General features: G+C 37.3%; 1 protein-coding gene across 4 annotated transcripts in view; it reads left to right on the forward strand.

The window, feature by feature from the left end:
* LOC131437880 (diuretic hormone receptor-like) overlaps positions 1-15,676 on the forward strand; it is a 122,935-nt gene that overhangs the window by 9,125 nt on the left and 98,134 nt on the right. For all 4 annotated transcript variants that reach the window (XM_058607524.1, XM_058607525.1, XM_058607527.1 and 1 more), the window contains exon 5: positions 12,367-12,447. In XM_058607524.1, the coding sequence (XP_058463507.1) occupies positions 12,367-12,447 (81 nt within the window). The remainder of the gene's footprint in view (positions 1-12,366; positions 12,448-15,676) is intronic.

Consider the following 15,676-nt stretch of genomic DNA (forward strand, 5'->3'; position numbering starts at 1 on the left):
AAAAGAATTCTTCAATAATCAATAAAATTGATAAGTAGTTTTGATTTTCTACATCCAATCTAATATTATTGCACTACGAAGTGTGCAGGGGTCCGCTAGTATCCAATATAATATTAATATCCAATAATACACATATATAAGGAAAACTTACGTCATAATTCGATTTAAGAACCCCCGATTGTTACGTAAATGGAGGTTTGGGTGTACCATTTGAAGAAGTTCGTCGAGATAAGCAATTTTGTGTGTAATTGTAATTCATTGATTTTTCTCGGACTTAGACTTATGCTTCCATATAAGGTTTCTGAATTTCATTTGGATCCGACTGGTTCCGGAACAACAGGACGAAATTAATATAATGTCATTCATTTTGCTAGTAGATGGCTGAATCGACATCTTAAAGCCCCATAAAAACTACTTGTTTTTTTTAATCAGAACCGACTTCCGGTTTAGGAGATACAGGGTGATAGGTGTAAAAATTTCAAATAAATTTATCGGCTTATCGGGTTCACAGATTTTGAAAGTCGACGACCAAATAAAAATTCGGTTTTCGATTCCAGAAGGCACCCAAAAGTTTTTTTTTTGAACGATTTTTCTAAGATGGCTACACTGATTTTAAAAAATGTATAATCTAATGAAATAGTTAACAATTCATTAGGTGAATTTAACTGACATTTGAATTTATTTTGTTGAACGATAATTCTGGAAAAAAATCGCAAAAATTATGACTTTTTTCATCGTTTAGACCCTACCCAAAGCATCACTCGAACAACATTTTGTAATTTTTTCGTGATAAAATATTGAGAAATTAGTCGGTGAAGAGGCATTTTTGAGGACGCTTTATAAAAATCATGATTTGCGGTGTCCACTGTATCTCAGCGCAGACTAATCAGAAGTGAACAAATGAACGCAGCATAGTTAGAGAAGAAGTTTTTATAGGCAACAACGTTTCTGTTTGATTTTTTAATTTTTTTTTTAAATTTTTGGTGGTTGTTCAAAGTGAAAACTACGATTTTTTACGAAAAAATCCACCATTTTGTTGCGGTTAAACCTCCCCAAAGTAACAAACAACAAAAAGGAAAACGTTGGGGTCTGATTTTTTATATGTAAAAAGTGTGTTCAAAATTAAAAAAAAAATGGTACAGTAGTTTTTGAATGACGATTGACACGGACTTTCAAAACCTGCTTTTGAGGAAAACGTCATATTTTTTCTTTTATAATTTATCATAACGAAACATTTGAAGAATGTTTTGTCAAGTTTTGAAGTGAATAGAAGTAGAAATCTTGGGCCTGTGCAGCGAGCTCTTGCTTCTTCGTAGAATGAGATAGTCATAGATAGAGGCCCATAACTTCCAGAGTTTCGTTCCAATGGGCTTGAAAATTTCACAGAAAATTCTTCAAATGTTTTATTATAAGAAAATATAAAGAAAATATAAAGAAAATAATAAATGATTTTTCAAAAGTGTTAGACCCTCCCCTGTAAGCTATTGAAATTTATTTTTCAGCACCAAAGTTTTTTTTAAGTATACATATATCGTAAACTAAGTATGTCACGTAGGGGATTTTTAAAATAGTATTTTTTTAAAGAATTATAAATATACTAGCGGACCCCTGCACACTTCGTAGCGCAATAGTATTAGATTAAATGTAAATAAATCAAAACTACTTTTATGGAATTTTAATGGCTATTAAAAAAAGACAGTGGTTCCCAATATGTTTACATCGCCGACTCCAGGTTGGGAATAACTGCTTTATGATAAACTATATTATTTTTAGATATTCTATATTCGGTAAAATTATATAAAACTGATGGTTGCCGACACGCGTACATACATTTTTTCTTATACAAAACTCAAAAATTACGTCATAAACTTCTAACAATTGCCCTTGAGACGAATTAGAAATCGACGTTTAAATGCAAATGCTGTATCAGTGGGTATCATTGGAATGCGTAGAATAAAAATTTTTCGTCGTTAAATTTACCAGTCAAAATTGTTCCCTCAACGACATTTGCTGTTAACCTTTTAACATTGAACTTTTTTTCTGCATTTACTTCTGTAGTTTCTGCACTTGTTCCTGTACTTTCTACTCTAGCTCCCCTTTGTTCTGTACCTGCAGCTGTCCAGGCGAATTTCGCACCGCTCAAAAATTTTATTTGGTTGGAAATTATTTCGAGCACTCACAAAATGAGACTAATCAAGCGACCTATGTAGGAATCGGTTTCAGAAGAGCGTGGTCATAATTGCTCGCGGTCAGTGAAGTAGAATAGTATTTTATCACGTACAGTGGGCTCCTTTATTTTTCATGTTCTGTCAAAACGAATCAACAATTGTTTTTATTTCAATCTCTGCAATTTTTCTAAATGGATGTCCACGTAGCAGCTTTGTGAGAAAAATATACCCAAACACGACTCGAATGGGTTGATGTAATTTGGATCGTGTCTAGGCCAAGGTACATGAAATTTAAAACATTTCACAAATTTTGGAGGTTATTTCGTGAAAACTACGCAAAAAATCTTCAAAATAAAGCACAAAGACATCCTTCGAAGATTTCAAGCCATTATTTCTGTTGACGATGAATGGATTTACTTCTGATTTACCTGAAAGCAGCCATTTGTATTTAACTCAATGCAGCAATATTTGAAAGAAGTTGGGATATTGTATCAATAGTCATCTCATTAGTAGAGTCACCATATTATTTTGCCAATTGCTCGACATTCATTGAATCAACTATCTTTGTTTCGACTCCAAGCACACAGCAATAACACAGACAGAAATAGTTTGAAAATTGTGCCATACTACTGTTATAGCGACGCGGGAACTCGAAGCGAATGCACCTATTTTCAACCAACCCTGGAAGTGAATCTACCGAACAGAGACAGCAAATCTCACTTTGACAATTAGTTTTCGTATATGAGATGACTACTGGAGTTGAGCTTAAAGGGAGTGCCGTTACCCTACCCAATTATATTCGCATCTCACTCGAAATTTTATTTATCAATTGAATGTACTTTTTATAACACAGTTGTGGTTGGGTTAATCTAATGAAATTCAAGAAGTATAACTACAACTGGTGATGCAACTTTGCTTTTTGGGTATTGGTTATGCTTATGTAAAAATTAAACCGTAAAAAACAAACATCTTTCGAATTGGAATTGAATTGCTCCATAAGGATGAGAGCTGAAAAGTTTTGGGTTTTGAGTTAACGGTGACATTTCTGGAGTTTCTGGAATTTTAAGAAAAAAAAAACGAATAAAAAAAAAAGGTGCTCTCGTAAATCACTTTCTTTTCTTATAGTCGTTTTATAACTTGAAAGTATTGAACACAATTGATAGACTGGAAAATGGAGACCTGTTTATTGTTCATTTGTCGCCCTTACATGTGGTTTGAAATAAAGAAACACGTTAATCAAGTAGGCTCAGTGAAATTTAAACAAAAATCAGTTAGTTTGGCGCCAAAAGATTTTATTAATAATCTAGTATTCATATTTTGCTCACCAGCTGGCATTGCATAACTCGATACGCGCCAAACAATCATTAGAGATCTAGCATGCATTGAGTGGAAAATTTCCAAATCAAAACGAACCAATTTTCTAGTTTTCCTCTACTTTCCCGAAGGATTTTCCTTATGTATTATAACCTAAAACCTCCGCATAAACGTCACCTTTCGAACAAAAAAAAAATCATTAGAAGATCGGCCCACGCATACCAGAGAACATTAACAACACACACTTTTTTCGCTATTATTTCATATATATAGATAAGTGAAAAGTTCAATTTTTACATGAAAATTCCATATTATATTGTCTAAAAAACTAAAGTTTACAACATATCGGGAAACCTCTACGTGGTATACTAGATGATGTGTCTCCTTAAAATTTGGAAACAATCGACAAAGATTGGTAGCGTTCGCGAACTGTTCGTTTTGATTACAAGACACTTTTTTTATAATTTTAGGAAGTTTAGGAAAATTTTAAGCTCACATTTTTTTTTGTATGTTACATAGTGGCTACACCCCTTATGTGATGGTACGAAATCTTTAAAACATTTTACTCTATAATGCCGGAACCGGAAGTCGGATCCAAATGACAATCTGAAGTTTTGAATTTGACCATAAGATCATTCATTTGAATCTAAGTTTGTGAAAATCAGTCACGCCTTCTATGATTAAAGTGAGTAAAGGATTTGAATTGAAATTTCTACACTAATCACCCTGTAATTCCAGAACCTGAAGTCGGATCAACATGAAATTCAAGAATTTCATGTGGGACTATAAAACTTTTCATTTGAATCTGATTTCGTGAAAATCGGTTCAATCATCTCCGTGAAAAGTTAGTGTCAGATCCGAACAAAATTCAGGAATTTTACATGCGACCGCAAGACCTTTTTTTTTTTAATCTAAGTTTGTGAAAAAAAGTGTAAAAAATTACATACACACAGCCAGATATTTTTCGTACTCGACGAACTGAGTCGAATGGTATATGACACTCGACCCTCCGGGTCTCGATTCAAAAGTTGGTTTTCACAGTGATTACATAACCTTTTTATATGAGAAAGGTAAAAAGTTGGGCCCTTTTCAAAAGACAGCCTGGATTAATTTTGGTAAAAAGTCTACATGTCCATGAAAGTGTCATTCATATCTGAGAGGTAGAAATTTTGTTTATTGGCTAACCATTGGGTCGGAAGCTGCCAGAAATTAGTGAAAGGTTGGACAAATAATAATACCATGACAACGCTCGAGCATCGCCAAAACTTGCCTGCTAACGCTGAAATGGCAACGTACTACCTCACCCGCCATACAGCCCAGATATAGTACCTTCAGATTTCTATCTAGTCCATCAACTGGTACATGATCTTGATGGACAACGGCTCACTTCATATTGAAAAATTGCATCGATTCTGCCCGAATTGCCCCTTTCGTGCAGAATCGATGCCCGATGTTGTATAAAGCTGTACTTTGAATGAAATTTGTTATACCAACAATACCATCATAACATAATATCAATAACCATAAATTATGGGGCCATAGAAACTTTAATTTGATTTTATGTTTGTGAAAATCGGCTAAGTTTTCTTCGAGGTAAAAAGGGGATATTATTTAACACACACACACGGACATCGCTCAACTCGACGAGCTGAACTGAATGTGAAACGAGAAGGGTATTGTTATTTTTGACATTCAAATCGAATAAACTGTAAATTGAATTGTACCTGCAGCTGAAAATAATGATCGATAATAACATTCAGTTGGTTTGCTGAATAAACTAGTTCACTAAACTAAACGAAAGAGACGGGTTCAATTAAACTCCAATTAGCAGCCTCGAATGTTAGTTGGCACGTTACAGATGCCGATTACATGCGGTGACGAATGCCGGGCAAGTTTGACCATTTCGGACGGTGCTGGAAAAGAGATCAAAAGATAGCATGGAACGACTAAATTGGAAGATAACGGAGTCAGAGAAGTTTCCGAAGGATATGCTTCGTCATGAAAGAGAGCCGTCTCTATCAATTTTCATTATGAAACTGCGGTGGATGGTGCGAAGTGCCAACTCGCATGAACTGAATGAAGAATTATGATACGTGAAAGCTCAGATACGGAAGGAGAACCAAAAAAAAAACGATTTGTGTTATCTCAATGAAACGCATGAAACGGTAATCAATTTCACTTTGTTTTAAAACCTTAATCTTAACAACCTACAACCCCCGATGAAAGAACCTTTCCGAACCATTCTCAATATCTTTCGATCACATAATTCACAACGGCGCGACGGTGAAGCCACCACGGCAAGCAAGCTTAGCAACCATGAGGATGCACAGATGCTAAAAAGTAGCTGTTCGGAAGCCGCACATTGATATGCAGTGCACTTCGACCCGATCCGTGACTGTGAAGCTTTGACGAGAAATGCCTTCCATCTCGGAGGGCACCTGACCTGACACCGTTCCGACTTACCTGTTTCTTTGTAAAATGATACCAGCAAGTCAGTAAAGTTGCGAGTCACTCCAAGTAGCTACTATCTATCACTGGAAGCGAAAGGTAACCACCTATCATGAAACTTCTAAATTAGATGGTGTTACGTTATGGGGTCTGACTGCCGGCAGGTGCGGGATGAATATCGAATGAGAGGAGGAATAGGGCACAGACCGGTACAGTGGATGTGGATTTGTTTTACCAGAACGTGATTCATCTTAGGTTCGAAACAAGTTTGATTGCATTTGCCTATCATTGCAATAGTATCGAACGAAAAACAAAATGTTTTTAAAGAAGTTTATTTCATTTCTTCCGCAAAATATGTTAGTTTCTGAGGCTCTCCTCGTTGTGCTGGGACAATTATTCGTTTCCAGTCTCATCACGTTTTGCAGCTTTTTATAAATGCCAGGAGAGGAACAAAAAAAAGGAATGTATTCTTTTCCTCTTAATTATTCGCTATGTTTCCACCGGCCTGAAAGTTCTTTCTTTTCTTTTCGTGATACTTCTAATGGGTGACTGAAACTTTTTTTCTTATAATTTTATTGAAGGCCATTTGCATTTATATATGTCGTTATAGTTGGAGAAAGTGTGGTCAAACTCGTCAAACGACGACTGAGTAATAAAATGGTCCTAGGATCTTGCATACTTTATGACAGTTTTTGCAGAATAACTTTAGCGTAATTATAAAGACTTATCAAGGGGGATATATATTTTTGATGCGCCTAGTACGAATTGTCCAGTATGAGAGAAATATAATATATCACAGTTGCACGCGGGAATCACGAAGCTCTAGGAATCGGTCATCATTTCCTCACTTTGGTCGTCTACGGCGTCATTAGTTGCAATAGTCAGGAATACGGCTCAACTTATACTCACTGAGTGATTTGGGGTTTTTAGCACACAAATTCAAAACAAAGAAAAAAGGGTACACAGAGGTATTTTAGTTTGTTTGATCCCGCACAGACCGAGGAAGGCAGGGTGAATTTAGGAAGCATGTGTCACACATTCGAACATTGAATGAAATTGAATCGCAAGCTGCCATCTCATTTCTATTAGCTGCCATCTCCGCCTACACACTTAAAAAATGTTACATCATTCTAGATGCACATAAAAGGAGCGTCGCGATTTACTTACATTCACAATACAAAGCATTTAAAGATAAGTCATATCATTAACTTCACAGTTGTTTTAGCTGAAACTCACATCGATACAGACGCAAAATTTATGTTTACATGTTAGTAGATGTAATATTGTGTCATCACCGAAGAAATTACGGCATACTTGAATTTACGTCAAGCGTAGATTTCATTTTTTCTAAGAGTGTAGCTATCAGCTAGGCGGAGATGGCAGTTCTACTTGAACTGCTTTAAGCACTGACGAGCCGAAGGCGAAACGCAAAGAAAGTTGAAACAAAATATGTGCTTTTTTGCACAAAACAAAAAACCCCTAAATGTTCAAACTCTGCGGCGACCAGTAGCTAGTCGTCATTCGTTTACGCCCGAGACATCAGAAATGATATTGCACCCTGTGTAATATCCAATAAGTGTTACATAAGTTGTGTAAGCTGGGCATAGTAGCATCAAAATCCATTAATCAACAAAAAATTACTTTCACCTCCCAACGCTCACTAAGAACCCAGAAATTTAGGAAAAAATTGTAAAAAAAAAAATTATTAGATTAATTTCTTTTATTTACAGATTCATGCAGCTTTTCTCCGTACTCGTACTCCGAAACTATTTTCTGGAGTTGACTGTTGTATTTCTTTGTGTTATTTTTATATAGCTCATCCTCTTTGACAGATTCGTCAAATTTCCTCTGAAGCTCTTCCATTTGCTCTTGAATTTTGGAACGTTCTTCCGAACGTTGCTTTAAAATCGTTGTGGTATCCTGTATTTTCTTTCTCAGAGTATGTACGTAAGCTGAAAATGTTTGGTTGCTATCCTGCAACTCAGCTGCTATTTCATGAATGCCCTCTTCACTCGCCATACTGCACCTGAAAATGGACATAGAAGTTATTTTTAAGACAAAAACTACAAGGATCAGCCCCATGGGGTTGTTCGAGCCATTGATGTGGAACAAGGAAACCAAAATTTCTAATGATCGACATTTTCAATTAATCGTCACACTTTTGAATCCGCAAATGCACGAGAGTCTGCTTAGTCTTTATTATGAACCAATACCGAACACACGAACCCAAAATATGGACTATATTTGTCATGATTTGTATTTGTTTTTTAGCCGACGAAATTACATCAATAGCCCAAATGTATGCAATTATTGTTTGCATATGCTTGCGATACTGATATCGATATTTAAGCTTCTTTTCACCAAGCTTGTATTCAAATTTTGTATGCAGGTAGTTATTTTTATAGCGTTTCTCTACCATCCATTACTACCATTCTGCGATTTCGGTTGAAGCGATAAACATTTTCTCATTATCAATCGATTATATCATCTTATATAAATCAGAAATTAATCTTATGCTCTCAAAATTTACCCTGGGGTAGTTGTCAATTTCTCAGGCGAAACGACATAACATGGGGATGAAATCCCATCTTTCATGACACAAGATCAGGGCATACCAATTAAAGCTTCAAATCGTTTTATGGCACTTTTTGTCTTGCTGTGTAGCAACAACCTACCTCTAGCATGCTACGCGTAGAACTGAAACGTTAGCTATAATTTCGCATCTATTTATAGATTCGCGTGCTTCCCTACAGCTTCGCTTTTGCATCAATTGACCAATTAGAGCGCTGCTTTCCCTTTGATATATCGCTTACTCCTTCAAAACCGTCGACTATGGCAGGGAAATCCGGTATGCCGGAGACTTATTGCATGCAAAATAGGACACTGCTAGCTATCAATCAACATTTCAATGATATACTATTAAAAATACATGGCTATGAACATTCAAATCAATGCGTAGAAATATTTCTAATCAAATGGTGACATGGTATTAATAAATGATACAAAATTGACTGAGCTGTAATTGTTCAAAACCTGACCACATTTCTACATGTATTTTTCTTGAGTTTCTGGTTTGCACCCCTATATAGAAAACAAAAATGTGTTCCACATTAAAAACCATCAATCAGAAAACTCACTGCAGAAAAGTTCAGTACTGATTTTTCCCGAGTGATAGCGAAATGAACTTTTTCTGATCATGACTTTTCCCAACGCCTTTATTCTGAATAACGACGTATTCGTTTTTCGATTGAATGTGCTTTTTTGCACAAAACAAAAAACCCCTAAATGTTCAAACTCTGCGGCGACCAGTAGCTAGTCGTCATTCGTTTACGCCCGAGACATCAGAAATGATATTGCACCCTGTGTAATATCCAATAAGTGTTACATAAGTTGTATAAGCTTCCTTTGGATATTTCTAGTTTCCTTTGGAGTTCCGCGATTTGCTCATTCATTTGTCGCCGTTCGTTGTTCTAAGACCGTTGTGGCAGCTTGTATTTTTTCCGTAGATTATGGATGTACTCCAGGATATGCTGGTTGCATTTCTGCAACTCAGTGGATTTTTGATATATTGCATCCTCTCCCGCCATACTGTCTCTGAAAATAGACATAGAAGTTATTTTCAAGACAAAAAATCATCGATCAGAAAACTTACTGCAGAAAAGTTCAGTACTGATTTTTCCCGAGTGATAGTGAAATGAACTTTTTCTGATCATGACTTTTCCCAACACTAAACCCAAGTAACAATTCGAATGCCTAATGGTTTTGATTGTAATTAATAGGAGTTTTGTAATTGATTTTTCAATCACTACCTGTTTTATGACGACTATAATAAATGTCTCTTTTGACAAGTAACATCATAGTTTTAAAAAAAAGTTTCTATAAAAACTTTTTACCCAGACTAACAACTGGACTACAAATAAAACAATGTGTATTAGAATAAAACCATGCAAACACTCTTAATATTGCTTTCAAACATTTTCTTTAAAACATTATTGTCTTTACTTTTCTTTACGTTTCGTCTTTGACTCATCAGTGCGTAGCAGTTTTTGTTGAACTGCTAGCGCGACCTGTCAGCTCAACATAAACCGCTAGGCTGACGTAAAGTTAATGCTATTTGCAAAACACTTTTGCTATTACACAGCTGTGTAATGTCTAAAATGACGTCTCGAACGAAACAAGTTTCGGCTAGCAAGCCGTACAGATTTTGATAATTTCAAGGGAAAAAAGATTAGTTTTTACCCCCAAAGCCGCCAGGTCGCGCTAGCAGTTCAACATAAACTGCAACGCACTGATCAGTCACAGACGAAACGTAAAACAAAGTTTGAAAATGGGTATGTGTACCTAGCATAAATTTAGGGGTAAAAAACTAAGCTTTTTTCTTATAACCGGAAAGTTCTAGCATGATTCTGCAGATAGAACAAGATATCCTACCACTGAATGGCACACATGCACATTCAGGATTAAAAAGACGAACGCGAGCACACTTCGGATGTATGTTCGGCTATGCTGATGCAGATTCGATTGATGTCGGTTCTTACGTCTTGACGAAACAAACGAAGTGCAAATCACTGCATGGCCTTTAGTCGTGAAAAGGAAAGATTTCCTCCATTGTTCTGTTCCGAAAAAGTTTGAAACGTGGTTGTTGACAATTCTTTTGATATTGTTGTGGAAACTACACGAACCATTTAATATTACGTACAACTCTCCTTTGAATGTTTAGGTGTCGGTTGCAATATTGAATGCTCTAAGCGCTTGATTTTCTCAAAAATTTAAGAAAAACACTCTATACCAATTGATTGATGTATTTAAGCGGTATTGACAATAATAGCCCTTATACGAGGTAATATTATAATCAATATACAGTATTGTCAATCTATTCATCGTCAATAGCATTGTCAAAATGTTGAGTATTGACAAAAATATCGCTTCATGTGAGAACCACTAATCATTTTGATTGACAATAATATTGATTTGTGTAGTCCCACTAGTGAAAAGAAACAAGACAAGCCAGCACACGAGCCAGCTCATGAGCAAGCACACGATTCGACTCGCGAACTGGTTCTACGAAGCACACGACTCTCTATCTAGTAGCAACACCGAACGTGCCACTTGAGCCAATTAGTTCTGATTCCGGATTCTGCTAGCCCACGTGTTTCGTATTTCAACGGGCCACGAGCTCTATCGAAACGGCCTTTTTTTCTAGACAGAACACGCTGAGTCTGATTAGAAAAAGCACAGCACACGGAGTGTGTGAGAACCGGCTTTTGTTGTGGAACGTGAGCTTGGCCATCACTGGTGTTGGCTTTATATTGCATGAGCATTTTACTCTGAGAAAGCTCTGTTCAAAGTTGGTGCCGCGTTTGCTCACTGTTGACCAAAAAACGAGAACGTGTTGATGATTCTGAGCAGTGTTTTTTTTTCGTCAATATGTGACAATGGATGAAACATGGATTCATCACTTCACTCCTTAATCAAAACGATCGTCATCTGAGTGAATAGCAACTAGTTAACTTCGTCCGAAAACACAACAATCGGCGGTATTTTGAGTTGTGCGTGATGTAATATTTTTCGACTATCTTGAGAAAGAAAATACCATTGAAAGTAAATATTATATAACGTTATTGGAGCGTTTGAAGGCTGAAATTGCAAAGAAACAGCAGCATATGCCAAACATTGCAAAGAAACAACAGCATATGTCAATCGAAGTACTTCCATATCCACCGTATTCGCCAGATTTGGCTCCTAGCAGCTACTGGCTGTTCGCAGACCTGAAAAAATGCTTGCCGGTAAGAAATTACGTACGAATGAAAAGGTTTCCGCTGAAACTGAGGCTTATTTTGAGGCAAAAGATAAATTGTTCTACAAAAGTGGAATTGAAATTACGTTGATGAAAAAAGTTAATTTTGAGCCAAAAAAATCGTGTTCTTTTTGTTAGGCCCGGGACTTTTCAGCTCATGTGTTAGCAAAGGCTGAAAATCAAAATATTTCCAAATATCAAGGGAAACGTGTCATTTGAGCCAATTTGTTCTGATTCCTGATTCCTGTAGCTCCGGATTACTTTTTATTTGGGCTTTTTGCTTGATTGAGCACATATCCAACTTCAAGCTTGCTGCGAGTCCATGCTCAAGTTCATCCCGAGCACCGTACACGAACGAACACAGTACGTAGGTACGTTGATTCGAGTTTAGGTGCACGTACATCGTGTACGTGTACCGGGCACAGAAAGAAACCCAACAAAAGAGACATTTAGGGATTTGGTACCTCATGTGTACCGTTTTATGCAAAAGTGTACGTGAATAATTTTAATTTTTACGTTTCGCATTCAGCTCATCAGTGCATCAGCACCACCTTACGGTTCAACGTAAACCGCTGAGGACATTCGAAACCGCAAACTTTCATCACTGAATTAATCCAAAATTCGTTTCTATCTTTACAGGTCTCTATCTTTACATGCTGGTCGTGGAAACATTTTCTGGCGATAATCTGCGGTTCAACATGTACGCTGCCATCGGATGGGGTAAGTGATCACCCATCATCAGGTTTCGTCAAGCGTTGTTCGTTCGTAAGTCGACTCATCATTAAATTCTGGACAAGTGTGACAATGGCACCAGATAAGGTTCACGAGTGATATGTCAAAAACAGTGTTGCCAAAAAGATACCAGCGAAAAAACATCCTTTACATTTTTTCGGCCAAACGGCTTTCGTCGAAATGGCCCCGACCGTGAACCAACGTATTATTCCCAAGTCTGCTGCTTAAAAAAATAAGCATCCTCAATTGGCCCTGAATAACAATTGACTAGTAACACATAGGTGATCTCTAATGCTAATGCAAATTTTAAAATTTTATATTACGACCCCCAGTCAATCTAAACATTGCTTTAAAAATCGTCATAGTATGGGTGTGTATTTTCTGAACTGATTTGATGGGTATGGCAGATGTCAGAAAATGATTCCCCTTACAGTATGAATATTTTCAGGGTCGCTATCTCATTTTTTAAAACGAGTTCAAATATTGTTTTCTGGTATCTGGTAGCAATTCGGAAGTAGCCATTTGACTTTGAAAAAACTTCGTTTGATGGCTCCTGGGACATTGGATAGTCTACCTTGGGTACACAAGGAATTTATTAGTTGAGATCTGACATCACGATACTCCACGCATGTTCAAACTACATGGTCAATAACGCGGTAACCTTCGCCACAAGCACAATGATTAGTCACGGAAAGTCCAATTCGAAGGAGATGTGCGTCTAACGTGTAGTGATTGGACATGAGTCTGGACATCACACGAATGAAATCTCTACTCACATCCAGTCCCCTGAACCATGCCTTTGTCGATATTTTAGGAATAATTGAGTGCATCCACCGACCCAGATCATCTTTATCCCAAGAAGCTTGCCAGTTGGCAAGTGTTCTTTGGCGAGACGCGCTATAGAATTCGTTGAAAGCAATCGGTCTCTCATAAATTTCACCCTCAATAGCACCACGTTTGGCTAAAATATCGGTTCTTTCATTGTCTGGAATGGAGCAATAAGCCGGGACCCAAACTATTGTGATTTGATAGTTATTATTTGAGATGTCGTTCAGGCACTGTTTTATTTTGCCCAAGAAAAACAGTTCATTTTTGCCAGCAGCGTTTGAGCGAATGGCTTCAATTGCACTCAGACTATCTATGAAAAGAAAATGATGGTTTGGAGATAATGTGACGATTACACTCAAACTATAATGTACTGCTGCTAACTCTGCTATATAAACAGATGCAGGTTCTTGAAGCTTAAATGAGACCGAAACATTATTGTTGAATATACCAAACCCAGTAGCCTCTTCAATTCGTGATCCGTCCGTGTAAAATATTTTCTCAGAGTCAATATGCCTGAACTTACTTGAAAAAATTTTTGGGATTTCCGTCGAGCGTAGATGATCCGGGATTCCACGCACTTCACGCTGCATGGATGTGTCGAAAAATAAAGTTGAGTCAGGGACATTTAGGAGGCTGACACGGATAGGAATATATCTTGAAGGGTTGATTTCCTGTGACATATGGTTAAAATATACTGTCATGAATCTTGTTTGAGATTGAAGCTCAACTAGCCTTTCGAAGTTATTAATAACCAGGGGATTCAGTACCTCACATGTTATTAGCAGTCGCGATGAAAGCTTCCAAAAACGATCTTTCAATGGAAGAACTCCCACCAGAACTACAAGACTCATTGTATGTGTCGAATGCATGCAGCCAAAAGAAATTCGCAAACAACGGTACTGAATTCGCTCGAGTTTGATAATATGAGAGTTTGCAGCGGAACGAAAGCAAACGCATCCATATTCCATCACTGAAAGTATTGTTGTCTGATACAATTTTATTAGATCTTCCGGATGAGCACCCCACCAAGATCCTGTTATTGTTCGAAGAAAATTTACTCTTTGTTGGCATTTTGTTATCAGAAACCTAATGTGTCCTCCCCACGTGCATTTGGAATCAAACCACACCCCAAGGTATTTGAAAGTCAAAACCTGTTGGATCATTCTTCCCATCATATGAAGCTGAAGCTGCGCGGGATCATGCTTTCTTGAAAAGACGACTAACTCTGTTTTCTCCGCAGAGAATTCGATACCAAGATGAACAGCCCAAACGGACAAGTTATCTAAGGTATCTTGAAATGGTTTTTGCAGATCAATAGCTTTGGGTTCAGTAACTGAAACTACGCCATCATCTGCCAATTGTCTTAGTGTACATGGGGTTACTAGACAGCTGTCAATGTCATTCACGTAAAAATTATAGAGGAGCGGACTGAGGCATGAGCCTTGCGGGAGACCCATGTAACTAATTCTGAGTGTTGCCAAATCGCCATGTGAAAAATGCATGCGTTTCTCTGACAAAAGGTTGTGCAAATAATTATTTATAACCGCTGAGAGTCCATGTTGGTGGAGCTTGTCTGAAAGAACATCAATGGAAACTGAATCAAATATTCCTTTAATGTCTAAAAATACAGATGCCATTTGTTGCTTTTGAGCCAAGGCAATTTGAATGTCAGACGAAAGTAATGCAAGGCAATCATTTGTCCCTTTATTTCTACGGAAGCCAAACTGAGTATCTGAAAGCAAACCGTTCGTCTCGACCCAAGTGTCGAGACGTCGTAGAATAATTTTTTCGAACAATTTTCTGATGCAGGACAACATCGCAATGGGTCTATATGAGTTGTGATTGGAAGCTGGTTTCCCCGGCTTTTGAATGGCGATAACTTTCACTTGCCTCCAGTCAGGTGGAACAATATTTTGCTCAAGAAACTTGTTAAACAATTCCAACAAACGTCTTTTTGCGAGGTCGGGCAGATTCTTCACCAAGTTGAATTTAATTCTGTCCAACCCAGGAGCGTTATTGTTACAAGACATGAGTGCTATGGAAAAATCCATCATTGAAAAGGGGCTATCAATGGAACCATTATTTGGAAAAGATTCCCTTATAATGCTATGCGTAGGAACAGAATCTGGACAAACTTTCCTCGCAAAACCAAATATCCTTCGGTTCGAGTATTCCTCACTCTCATTTCCTACGTTACGATTCCTCATTCGTCTGGCCGTATTCCAAAGAGTGCTCATTGAGGTTTCTCTTGACAAACCTTCGACAAAATGTCTCCAATAGCTACATTTCTTGGCCCGAAGTATGCTCTTGTACTTGGTTTCTAAAGTCAAGAATTTTTCAAAATTCTGAGGAATTCCTCCTCCTCGTTTTAAAAACGTCTTGAAAGCAT

The sequence above is a fragment of the Malaya genurostris genome, chromosome 3 (assembly GCF_030247185.1).
Source record: "Malaya genurostris strain Urasoe2022 chromosome 3, Malgen_1.1, whole genome shotgun sequence".
In the NCBI taxonomy this organism is placed as follows: Eukaryota; Metazoa; Arthropoda; class Insecta; order Diptera; family Culicidae; genus Malaya; species Malaya genurostris.